Source organism: Chiloscyllium plagiosum, chromosome 1 (genome assembly GCF_004010195.1).
Source record: "Chiloscyllium plagiosum isolate BGI_BamShark_2017 chromosome 1, ASM401019v2, whole genome shotgun sequence".
NCBI lineage: Eukaryota > Metazoa > Chordata > Chondrichthyes > Orectolobiformes > Hemiscylliidae > Chiloscyllium > Chiloscyllium plagiosum.
The window spans coordinates 30990586-31003715 of record NC_057710.1 but is presented as its reverse complement, the minus strand read 5'-3'; the positions used below and the strand labels follow the sequence as shown (position 1 = coordinate 31003715).

General features: G+C 41.2%; 1 protein-coding gene across 10 annotated transcripts in view; it reads right to left on the bottom strand.

The window, feature by feature from the left end:
• Positions 1-12082, bottom strand: part of katnal2 (katanin p60 subunit A-like 2) — a 140762-nt gene extending 128680 nt beyond the window's left edge. For 9 of the 10 annotated variants that reach the window (XM_043715566.1, XM_043715483.1, XM_043715887.1 and 6 more), the window contains exons 1-2: positions 8286-8386; positions 7867-8192 (exon numbers count right to left, since the gene is read on the bottom strand). In XM_043715566.1, coding sequence (XP_043571501.1) covers positions 7867-7923 — 57 coding nt within the window. In that variant the 5' untranslated portion in view covers positions 7924-8192; positions 8286-8386. Of the gene's footprint in view, positions 1-7866; positions 8193-8285; positions 8387-12031 lie in introns of those variants that run through there. The other variant, XM_043716068.1, reaches the window with a different exon arrangement.
• Between the last annotated feature and the right edge of the window lie 1048 nt (positions 12083-13130).

The following is a 13130-nucleotide window of genomic DNA, read 5'->3' as shown; positions in this document are numbered from 1 at the left end:
CTTACAAAATTGCTATGAACATTATCAACAAGCTCCAAAGTGCAATATCGAAGCAGTGAACTATCTTATTAAAGTAAGAAAGATGTGCAATGAAACTGCTGCTTCGCTAATCTCCAGCCTCCATGGATTGAATGCACATGTGATCACTGACCTGGAGATGCTGGGGAATGCTGACCAAGGTGGATGCCCAGAAAAGAGGCACAGTAGGAATTGGTGCTGTCTAGTTTCTACCTGTTCCTTCAGAAAATAGAAACTTATGTACAAATGAGTCAAGAGTAGGTAATAATGAGACATTAATACATATAAATAGACCCCTTGCTGCTCACTAGCAAGATTTTCATTTAGTCATTGACATCTTGCATGCAAAGATTGGTCTTATTTTCTGGATATCCAGAATTTCTTTTTTCTATTCTCACCAAATTTCTCAATTGTTTATGTCGTTACAAATGTGAAAATTTGATTAAACCATGATTGCCCATTCTATCCAATTTCCAGTTCAGGTTAAAAAGAATATGCACAACTTCCCCCCACCATTAACAACAAAACCTTTATTGTAATCTTGAATTCCTAATCCATAACTCTAACTTCAATTCTACCTCTTTCATAAAATTCTTGTACATATATAGACATGTAAAGGACAATGAAAGACAAATACCGTCGTGGTTGGGGGTGGTGAAGGTGCAAGGTGGAATAGGAAAGCAGAGTTCTGGCACCAGTTTGAATCACAGATGCTGATAAATTCAGGTGCTTTCGATTCCTTCTGATTTTTTGCTAAATGATACAAGATGGATACACCAATTCTCAGTCTTCTGTTTGCTGACTGAAATTGCATCCTTTTAGGGGCTCTGAAAATGTTCATGCCGTACCCCCCTGCCCTCTTTTTCCTTTTAATAGGGGATTTGCAGAGAGCTCAGCTTGCAGAGAAAAGAGAGAACAGCTAACTACTAGGAATTTTATTTTACTTCTCTACAAAGACAGGAGAGACAGCAAGAGACCTTGATGCTTTCAGCTATATTGAAACACACAAGACTGTATTAACCTGTCCAGGAACTAAATCAAGTGACGGTTACTATGTTGAGTCCTCTTAAGCAAATATCTATTGCTGATTAAAAAGACAATCAAAACTCTGTCTCTGGGCAACTTTGCCACATGCACTGTCTTTTTTGTTTGAAATTCTCCCTCACTCCTTGAACAAGGCAACATTACTGGAAGTTGAAAATGTGTTGCTGGAAAAGCGCAGCAGGTCAGGCAGCATCCAAGGAGCAGGAGAATCAACGTTTCGGGCATGAGCCCTTCTTCATGAATGAGGAAAATGTGCCAAGCAAGCTAAGATAAAAGGTAGGGAGGAGGGACTTGGGGGAGTGGTGTTGGAAATGCGATAGATGGAAGGAGGTTAAGGTGAGGGTGATAGGCCGGAGTAGGGGCGGGAGCGGAGAGGTCAGGAAGAAGATTGCAGGTTAGGAAGGTGGTGCTCAGTTCGAGGGTTGGGACTGAGACAAGGTGGGGGTAGGGGAAATGAGGAAACTGGAGAAATCTGAATTCATCCCTTGTGGTTGGAGGGTTCCTCGGTGGAAGATGAGGCGCTCTTCCTCCAGCCGTCGTGTTGCTATAGTCTGGCGATTACTGGAAGACCTGTCAATCCGGATTAGGAACAGCATCTCCAACACCATCACACAACCCCCAGGGCTGTGTGCTCAGTCCACTGCTGTTCATCCTGCTGACACGACTGTGCAGCGAAGCACAGGTTGAATCACATCATCAAGTTCGCTGATGATATGACTGTAGTGGGTCATCAATAGGAACGATGAGTCAGCATACAGAGAGGAGGTGCAGCGATTAACGGACTGGTGCAGAGCCAACAACCTGTCTCAGAACGTGGACAAGACGAAAGAGATGGTTGTTAACCTCAGGAGGGCACAGAGTGACCGCTCTCCGCTGTACATCGATGGCTCCACCGTGGAGATCCTGAAGAGCACCAAATTTCCTTGGAATACCCCTGACGGAGAATCTTACCTGGACCCTTAACACCAGCTCCATAGCCAAGAAAGTCCAGCAGTGTCTCTACTTTCTGCACAGGCTGAGGAAAGCCCACCTACCACACCCACCACCACCACACCACTCCCCCGCCCACACCTCCCATCCTCACTGCATTTTACAGATGGTTCATTGAGAGTACCCCGAGCTTCTTCACGGCCTGATTCGGAAATTGCACCGTCTCAGCTTGTAAGAACCTACAACGGATAGTGAGGACAGCTGAGAAGATCATCGGGATCTCTCTTTCCTCCATTACAGACATTTACTCCACACGCTGCATCCGAAAGGCTAAGAGCAAACTCTTCTCTCTCAAACTCTTCTCTCTCCTGCCTCTGGCAGAAGATACCGGCGCCTTCGGTCTCTCACGGCCAGACTGTGCAACAGTTTCTTTCCTCAAGCCATCAGGCTCCTTAACACAGTATAATCGGACTTTTTCCCATCTGAAATTCTTCCATATTGCTGCTAGAAAATGTTTATTATTCATCATTCTTCTGTTACACTGTAACTTGTGTGTTTTGCACTTATGTACTTTATGCTGTGTATGATTGTGCAGTTTATGCTGTCAATGTAGCACCCTCGGTACCAGAGGAACACTGTCTCGTTTTTACTGTATCAGTTGTATATGGTAGATATGACAAATAAAAGCTACTGTACTCATTAGAAAAACAATTCACAATGTGTTTCAATAACTTGTATTTAAAAATTGCAAAGACCTTTGTTTATTTTTGGTTTAAAGCACTATCTTCTCCCATTTTAGCCCATAGTCAAGAAAAAAAACTAAAATTGGTCTTTACATACTAGATGACCCACAGGAGGCAAAAATGGACAGTTTGTGATTTAAAGGAATCCCTGTAGCGCAGGGTCATCAGAATTCCCAAGCAAATTCAAGGCACAATTGAAATAGAGAACCATATCACTCAGAGGACATAAAACAAATAGAATAAGAGATGTTTTTCACACACAGCACACCAGATTAAAAAAACTTCAACACTGAAAAGACAATTTATCTGTTGATACATCTCTGCTAATGATGGAGTCTGGCTATATGTATTTTTCTAAAAAGAATAAGGAGGCCATATCCTCCATTAAAAAATAATTATACATAGGCTAAAGAAACAAAGAATCCCAGAGATAGTCTTATTTGGAACTACGAACAACTCTAAGGGCTAAGTTTTTACAAAATTTAGCAAAGTTTATTATTCAGTGAGATTCATGCCAGATGGTCCACCATGGTCCACAATTGACTTTCCCAAACAATTGTCTGCTCTTCATCTCATCAATTATGCAACTGGCCTCCACGTTTCCTGGCTCATGGAATCATGCAGCAAGAAAGGCATAAGTGCTCATTCAGATAGCTCTGAAAGGCAAGTTAGCTACCTCTTTGCTAATAGAGAGCTGGAGATGCCGGTACACAATGGTTACAACTTATTAACATCTCAGAGGAAGGAACTGAATGTACTGTAGCCAATTTTGCAAACAACACAGAAAATAGGTGAAGAGGCAAGTTGCGAGAGGGATGTAAACAGTTTACAGAGAGATATTGATAGATTATGCAAATATGCAAAATGTTGGCAAATGAAGTGTTGAATATCAGGATCTGTTAAAAGCTGAACATTCCTAGTCTTTACCGTGCAGTATGAGATTTGATTTAACAGCTATTACAACAGTAATCAACTTCAAAAATGTTAACATATGAAAATAAAGGGAAGAAATACAAAAAACAAGTCATGATGCCAGTTGAACCAGCACCAACAATGTATCTGGCACCAAATACACCCTATTATCAGTGGGTCATTTCTGAAAATAACTTTGAAAGAATGGTAAACTAATCCTCAGTTGAAGGCAGGCGATGGATGATCATCCTTCAGCACCATGAGTGGCTGTCATATGGCCATTAGTCAAAAGGGTTCAGACAGTTGATTGACACTGTGTAAGCTACCTGCCCCTACAAATATGATATAAACAACAAATGTCAGGGGTCAGAAAAGACTACTCAGGATGGGAGGCAACATGAGAAGTCTACAGAGTCTAGGCCAATTCTGCACTGGAATAAATGCACTAGGGGCAAGGAATTTAGGGAAGCCACTTCACACTGGAAAAAACTGTGTAGGGACTGTGCTAGAGGAACCACACAGGGACCAAGAGTAGGTAGACTCAGAGCAAAGAGGAGTTTCTCATCAAGCAGATTTTGTCAAAATCAATCTTCATTGAACAGTCCTTAGCAGGTAGATGCCGAGAGTATGATGCTGGAAAAGCAGGAGAATAAGCTGTTCCTCAGGGCATAAGCCCTTCCTCAGGCATGATGCCTGAAGGGCTTGTGCCCGAAACATCAATTCTCCGCTCCTCGGATGCTGCCTGACTTGCAGTGCTTTTCCAGCACCACACTCTCACCTCTGATCTCCAGCATCTGCAGTCCTCACTTTCCCCTTAGCAGGTTGATGGAAGACAAACCAGAAGGAGAGGAGGGTGACTGATGGGAGAGATCTCTAACACCTCAGCTGTGAGCAGGATACAGCTCCCATGACTTTAACGAGACAACATTGTGCAATGACAACCTGCTTGTCCTCTGGTATCAGAGAACCATCCCCATTTGTCGTAGTTGTACAGATTCTTCATATAATAACTAATGTATTGCAGCTATATAACTGCTTCATCACAAACTATCAGAAAATACTTACAAATTGTCAAGTGCCTTATTGCAAACATGAACACCAAAACAACAATAGGAGTATATGGGAAAACATGAAGCTATTCATTTTGAAAAGCGAGAACAAAAGAATCATTTAAATCCCAAAGAGACTTGGGTTATTTGTGCACAAAGTACAGAAAGCCAGCATACAAGTACACAAGGCAGCTCATGTAATGTTGGCCCTTATTTTAAGGGGGTTTGAGTATAAGAGTAGGGTGTCTTACTGCAACTATACAAGATGCTAGTAACACTAAATCTGGAATACTGTGAGCAGCTTTGATCTCCTTATTTAAAGGACAAATATTATTTCAGAGAAGGTTCAGAGAAGGTTCAACAGAATGATCCCAGTATGGAGGGATTGTCTGATGAGAAAAAGTAAACAGGTTGGTACTGTACTCATTGCAATTTAGAAAAATGAGAGGTGAGCTTATTCAAATATACAAGATTCTGAAATAAACAAAATCATTAAGTGCGAGAGAAACACAGCAGGTCTGGCAGCATCTATGGAGAGAAAACAGAATTAACTTTGTTTTATTTAGGGTTCTTAAGGAGCTTCATAGTATAACTGCTCAGAGGATGTTTCCCCTCATGGGAAAATCTAAGACCAGAAGGTATAGCCTTAGTGTAAAATGCAACCAATTTAGGACTGCCAAGGGAGGATTTTTTTTCTCTAAGACAGGAATGTCTTTGGAATTCCTTATGACAGAGAGCTGTGGAAGTAGAGTCCTTGTGCATACTTAAGGCTGAGATAGATAGATTCTTGATCAGTAGGAGAAATCAAGGATTATTGGGAAAGGGTAAGAAAGGGAATGTGAGGAATATCAGATCAGCCATTATCCTACTGAATAGTGGAGTAGGCTCAAAGGTCTGAACAACCTACTCCTGTTTCTATTTCTTTTGGTCTTGCATATCCATTCGATGACTCTCACCCACCTCATTCTCCTTGCCTTCTGCACTTTCTATTCATTCACTGAGAAGACTTCACCACCTCTCCTATCCCTGCATCACCACTAACACTTCTCTGAGCCACTCACTCAATCCTTCCCTTTATGCCATTGCAGGAAAGCAAAATGTCACAGCCAGCCTGAGCATTCAGAGATTTGATTTGATCAGTGGCCAACTGGGAATCAATGAGGAAGCAGCCAGAAACTTGTAAGTATTGGCAGTGTTATAAAGGTGTAGCTGTGTATTGTACCTTTAAGAGACCGTGAAAGCTGGCAAGGACTGACTGAAAGTACAGAGTGTGCTGAACAATTTAAAAATGTAACATTTGGTTGTGAAACAAATAGCTGGACCTGCGCTGCCAAGGTACATAACAAATTGAAATTCGGCCAGTTTAAATTATGCCCCAAGATACCAAAATCCAATGAATTTGAATTTTAATGTTTGATGACATTGAAACAATGAGACAGTCCAATGTTTTGAGATATATAAAATTGGTTACTTTGAACAGCAAAGAGCAGCCAAGCACCAACAGACCGCCAGCAGAATAGCTCTTTGATAGATACCTGTCCATAAGAAAGTTGTTCAGCAGAAGACAGAAGACAATCTAGAGGAATTCACAGAGGAAGTCTGACATCTGAAGATGGAAATTGGTTTTGAAAAATGATTTACCATAAATTTAAGAGGGAATTTATGGGGCCAGTATTTTAGAGTGGGAAATAAAAAAATAGGTTTAAGAGAAAGAAGTTGTAAATAGTTGTTGTTTAATGTTCTGTTTTGGACTTAAAGAATAAAATTGTTCAATCTTTTCTTTAAATAGTGATATTTGGAATAGTTCTTTGCCACTCAAAATTTCACAGTGCGAGGTCAGCTTTTCTGTGTGTCTGGTTTAAATTAGTCGAGGGATTAACTCCATGTCATAACTGCAGGAAGTGAAAGATGATTTGTTTTTAAAATATGGCAATTATCAGGCAAAGGAAGAATAAGCTTGTCTTCTCTACCCTTGGTTTGGGGCTGAACTAGAGAGTGCAGCACAGTGTTTGAGGAATTTGAAACCATCTGACACAAGTAAACTAATACCGCTGCAATTTTGTGACACGCCTTTGCCAACTGGATTCTGATATACAACACATTTGACTTGTCTATCAATTATATCATCCTGAACAAAAACAGAAATTTCTGGGAAAGCTGAGCAGGTCTGGCAGCATCTGTGGAGAGGAAGCAGAGTTAGCATTTCAAGTCCAGTGACCCTTTTTCAGACCTGATCATAGCTCAATAAAAATTACTATATATGCTGAAGATGTGTTTTGGCTTTGGGGGCGGGGGGAAGAGTGCAGTAAACAATAGGTGGCGATGAAAGCCAGTGAGAGAGAACAGCAGTTGTACAGACAAAGGACTAGTTAAGGGTCAACCTGGGGGGGGGGGGGTCAATAGCTACTAATCAGGACCATTACTTTCTGATAATGGGATGGTTGTGGCAACAGTCCATGTGAATGACAAGGCCTGGTTCATGGAGGCTGGAGGTAAGGACATGGGAAAAGGTACTCAGGCTCTACAAATATTGAAATTGATATTGAGCCCAGAAGGCCAACCTGCTCTGGCATCCAATTCTCGTTGCCGTATCCAGGTGAGTGTGAAAAGATTCTCCCGTGCAGCCGGGGGCGCTCCAGAGTCAGTCTCCATGGAAACGGTTGATTCTACTGGCCTGACGCTTACAATAAACTTCAACAAAAAATAATGAAATAAAAAGGAAATTTCACTCTTCCACCGTGTGATATAAAATAGTCAAATTTTGGTTCAATAATACTGAATTTCCTCATTTGTCAGACTTCTGTCGCTGCTTTAACTTTAGTAACTCATACAAATAACTTCAAACCTTATGAACTCGAATTAATAGTTTCAAGTTATAATTTAGTGTTTCAACCGCACTTTAAAAAAAATCACATTGGTATTGAATATTAATTTAATCCAATAGTGGTGCGAGTTAATCATGGATTTGCGGAGTCCAATGTAGTTGCCATCATCAATGGTCAAAACACAATCGCAAAAAAAAGTTGCCGCACTTCTAATATTCCCACTGTGAATTTAAATATCATGCTAGATAACAAATAAGTTGATAAAATCTAGGATAAAACTAAATTTGAACATTTGGGAAACTTCATTCTCATTTCATTAAGAGCCGCGTCATTGTCATAACTTACTGCCTCTCTCGCTTGATGCGCCGTTTTTAGAGTTTGATAGGAGAGTTCCAAAGACATTGTTTTGTTTGTAGCACTTTTGTTGTCTCCTTACTTTATTAAAATGTTATCGTATTAAATATTTGACAAAAAGATGAAGGGTGAACAAAATGAGGCGTGCACCCAATTTAACCACTGGGGTGATTGACGTGAGCATAAACCAATCCGATTCCCGGAAATACATAAACGCCGCCATCTTGGGAAATTGTATCCAATCAGTAGTGACTATCAGAGTGGGCTGGGGTTCCAGTGATTGACGGTTTGGAGGATGGCATTGAGATTGTTTCAAACTGTAGGGAGGGAGGGCAGAGACATTTAAACCTTAAAACTTTCAGGACTCAACACTGAGTTTAACCACTTCAGAATGTGAATAATCTCTTTACCTTCCCCTCGGTCCTGCTGTGGATGGGCTTCTCCCAGCACAACTAATCCATTTTTAAAGCCAAAAATTGCTGGACAAACTCTGCAGGTCTGGCAGCATCTGTGGAGGGAAAGCAGAGTAACATTCCAGGTCCAGTTATCCAGAGTATCAGGATCCCGGGCATTTATCTTTTTATCTGACAGCCAGGGCTCCCTGATTGGAACAGATTAACAGCCCCATACAGGGAATTTAAATTCTATAAAGTCCAGCTGGCTGACCTCATTACAATCACCAAAATAAATATGAGGTGAACTTTTCTCGTACTGTCAAGTGACATTCATGGCACCTGGTCTACCATGGCTTGGAATGACTTTTCTCATATTGTCTTCCCATTTTTAACCTCATTCATTACTGAACCAGGCACTCTGGCAATCCCCATAGATTTGCAGAATCCAAGGTGCTTGCAATGCCAAGACCTTACTGCAAACATGCCACTGGCACCATATTTAAAGTCTAGGCTGGACACCACTCTCGATGCTGTAAGCCAGGATCCATCCAAACTGTGGTCCTCGAACATTATGACACACTTCAAGCCCTGTCATGATACGTGTTGCTTTCAGCATAGCTAACCCATTTTCACCTACTCATAGTCTCTGCCATCTAGATTTTCTTTTTCCCTATCTTGCGAACAACAACCCTTTTGTTCGCCCAGCTCTTATTTTCTCTCTCTCTTCCCTGGGCTCTGTCTCCACAAATCTGCTCACTCCTTTCCCACCCCATCATCAGTGTAAATACTCCCAATTATCTAACCGCTCAAGGTTTGCGTAAAGATTTGTAGCTCAGGTGCCCATGGCTGTCATTGTAGGTACGTTTGCCTAGGTGGGATAACACAAGGATCATAGGAAAAGCTAAAAAGAGGACAGCAAGTTCTGGAGGCATAGCACTCATCCACAGACTCCATCAATAAATACATAGGCCTAGATCCAATATACCAGCCACGACAATGAACAACCAGAACTGGCAACTGGAAGCAGCAGGAACGGAACCAAATAAGTTCCAAAATACACAGTATCGCAGTGCTTCACAGGAGGCTCCAAAAAACTGAAGATGTCACCTAGACAGAGGATAAAACAGCTGTAAATCAACTTCCCAGCTCGGCGAACATACCTACAACCACAATTACCTAACTGCTTTCAGTTTGACAAGTGGTCGTTGGACTCAAAACATTAACACTGTTCCTCTTTCCATATATGCTGCCAGACCTATTGAGTTTCTCCAGCAATTTCTATTTTTGCTTGATTGAAATCAGCGATTGTGTATTAAGAAACCAATGTGAAGTATACAGAGATTGGCAGCCTCCAAGTAAGTACATAGTGAGGGAGCACCAAGAAGGCAATCTAAGAACCATAAGATTATTCTACGTAGATTCATAAGATACACATGTGTCTGGAGTGTGATGGAATACTCCCCACTTGCTTGGACAAGTGCAGTTCCAACAAGAAGCTTGATACCATCCACAACAAAGGAGCCGCTTAATTGGTACTACATCCACAAACATCCACTCCCTCCACCACCGAGCTCAGTAGCAGTAGTGTGCACTATCTACAAGATACACTGCAGAAATTGATCAAAAATCCTAGACAGTGCCTTCCAAATCAATAACCACTTTCATCTAGGACAAGGCAGCATATACATAGGAATAGCACCATCTGTAAGTCCCCATCCAAGCCACTCATCATCCAGACTTGAAAATATACTGATGTTCCTTCACTGTACTGGGTTAAAATCCTGGAATTCCCTTGCTAATTGCATTGTAGGTCTACTTACAGCACATGAATTGCCGTGGTTTAAGAAGGTAGCTCATCACAAAGTTCTCAAGGGCAACGAGGAGTAGGCAATATATTTCAGCCAGCCAGCGATGTCCTAGTCCCACAAATGAATCTCATTGTATGGCAGAGCAGTCTCAATGGGCCAAATGGCCTACTTCTGTTCCTACTTCTTATGACCTTATGAACTGATTTTAATTTGAAATTTGCAATGCCACCTATCCATGATGACTTCTACCCTCATTGATTAATAAGAATATCTCAACCTTTTAAAAACATTTAAAACCTTTTCAGAAAGGTTGTAAAAACTCATAACCTCTAAGAGAAGCAACTGGACTTTGTTTTAAAGAGAAACCCTGATTTTTAAATAGTGGCCTCAAATTTTAGTTCCTCCCATGACAGAAAATATCTTCTCCACATCTATACTCTCAAGACCACTTGGGACTTTATACTTTTAATCAAACCACCTCTTACTCTTCTAAACTCCCCCAGATGCAAATCCAGCTGTCCAATGTATCCTCATTAGACAAACCCCCATTCCAGATATTAGTCTAGTAAGCCTTCTCTGAACTGTCCAAATGCATTTGTCAGTGCCTAATAATCTAAAGTCAATCAAAGATGACGTTTTAAAAATTTCAAAGTATCTTTTGGTTTTAAATGTATTGTTTCATTTTTAGTTTCACATTATTGTAGTACAGAACTTACATATTGTTAAAAAAGCATGCTACTGAAAGTTTTTGACTGTTAATGCAAGAATTCTAAATTTCAAAGGAAGCATAAAATATTTTGCATGAGAAAGGGTACTGATTGGCTCATACAGTAATCCTTTGGCTGTTCCCAAAAGCAGAGAATTCTTCACACCTAATCAATCAATTCTTACAAAACTCAGGATATGTATTTATATGATTAGATTACTTACAGTGTGGAAACAGGCCCTTTGGCCCAACAAGTCTATACCGACCTGCAACCCACCCAGACCCATTCCCCTACATTTACCCCTTCACCTAACACTACGGGCAATATAGCATGGCCAATTCATCTAACATGCACATTTTTGGATTGTGGGAGGAAACTGGAGCACTCGGAGGAAACCCACACAGACACGGGGAGAATGTGCAAACTCCACGCAGTCAGTAGTCTGAGGCGGGAATTGAACCCAGGTCTCTGGCGCTGTGAGGCAACAGTGCTAACCGTGCCCACAATATGTAATGTCTAATGTTATGTGTTGATTCTACATTTAACAGCACTTACTGTGCAAATCCAAATGTCCTAGGAATTGCACTAAAAATCAATTTAAGATTGTCATTCAAACTCACAATGTGGCTCAGTTATTCTTGCAAGAAGCTACTTATATTTATACACAGGGGCCTGTCCACTGCAGGGAAAGGGAACATATCCATGTCTGTGACTTTTATACAATTAAACAAAATTGGTAACAATGGGATAGAGGAGAAAGTGAGGACTGCAGATGCTGGAGATCAGAGCTGAAAATGTGTTGCTGGAAAAGCACAGCAGGTCAGGCAGCATCCAAGGAGCAGGAGAACCAACGTTTTGGGCATGAGCCCTTCTTCAGGAATGATTCCTTGGATGCTGCCTGACCTGCTGTGCTTTTCCAGCAATACATTTTCAGCAATAATGGGATAGAACATAGAACATTACAGTTCAGTATAGGCCCTTTGGCCCTCGATGTTGCGCTGGCCTGTGAAACCAATCTGAAGCTGATCTAACCTGCACAATTCCATTATCATCCATACATTTATCAAAAGACCATTTAAATGCCCTTAAAGTTGGCAAATCTATTACTGTTGCAGGCTGGGCATTCCATCCCTTACTACACTCTGAGTAAAGAAAAATTCAGATAGTAGCACAATGGTGCATTCTCCATAGTAATGCCTGAACCAGTCAGAATTGGTTTACCAACCACTTATTGTTATTTACTCACATGGTAATATTGTTGCTCTCTTTGAAATTTGGAATTCTTGTTGTCAGTTCTGATGAGTGCAAGATGAAATGCATGTGTCTTCTCCAACGAACTAAAATAAGTAATCATTGTTTAAAAAGGGAATGCAATAAATAATTAAAAATGAAAAATTTGTTGTTACAAGGAAAGGAAGGAGCGCAGTTTGGACAGATCTTTCAAATAGCTAGCAATGGTTCAAGGGGCTGAATGGCGTCCATATGTAATATTAAATTCTTTGTTTTGGAAACACCATAGCCAATTACTGCGTAGGAATACTACCAATTACTTATAGGAGACCCACTCACATATAAGGAATCCAAATATGACCTTTTCTGAGCCGTTAAAACAGCCAAGAATCACTTCTGATACAAACTAGAGACCTAGACAGACACCCGATGACTATGGCAAAGACTGAATAGAGTCATAGAGTCATAGAGATGTACAGCATGGAAACAGACCCTTCAGTCCAACCTGTCCACGCCGACCAGATATCCCAACCCAATCTAGTTCCATCTGCCAGCACCCGGCCCATATCCCTCCAAACCCTTCCCATTCATATACCCATCCAAATGCCTCTCAATGTTGCAATTGTACCAGCCTCCACCACACATGGCTTTGTGCGTGGGAAATAATGTCTCACAAACTTGATTGAGTTTTTTGAAGAAGTAACAAAGAAGATTGATGAGGGCAGAGCAGTGATTTATATGGACTTCAGTGAGGCGTTCGACAAGGTTCCCCATGGGAGACTGATTAGCAAGGTTAGATCTCATGGAATACAGGGAGAACTAGCCATTTGGATACAGAACTGGCACAAAAGGGTGGTGGTGGAGGGTTGTTTTTCAGACTGGAGGCCTGTGACCAGTGGAGTGCCACAAGGATCGGTGCTGGGCCCTCTATATTTTCTCATCTACATAAATGATTTGGATGCGAGCAAAAGAGGTACAGATAGTAAGTTTGCAGATGACACCAAAATTGGAGGTGTAGTGGACAGCGAAGACGATTACCTCAGATTATAACAGGATCTGGACCAGATGGGCCAATGGGCTGAGAAGTGGCAGATGGAGTTTAATTCAGATAAATG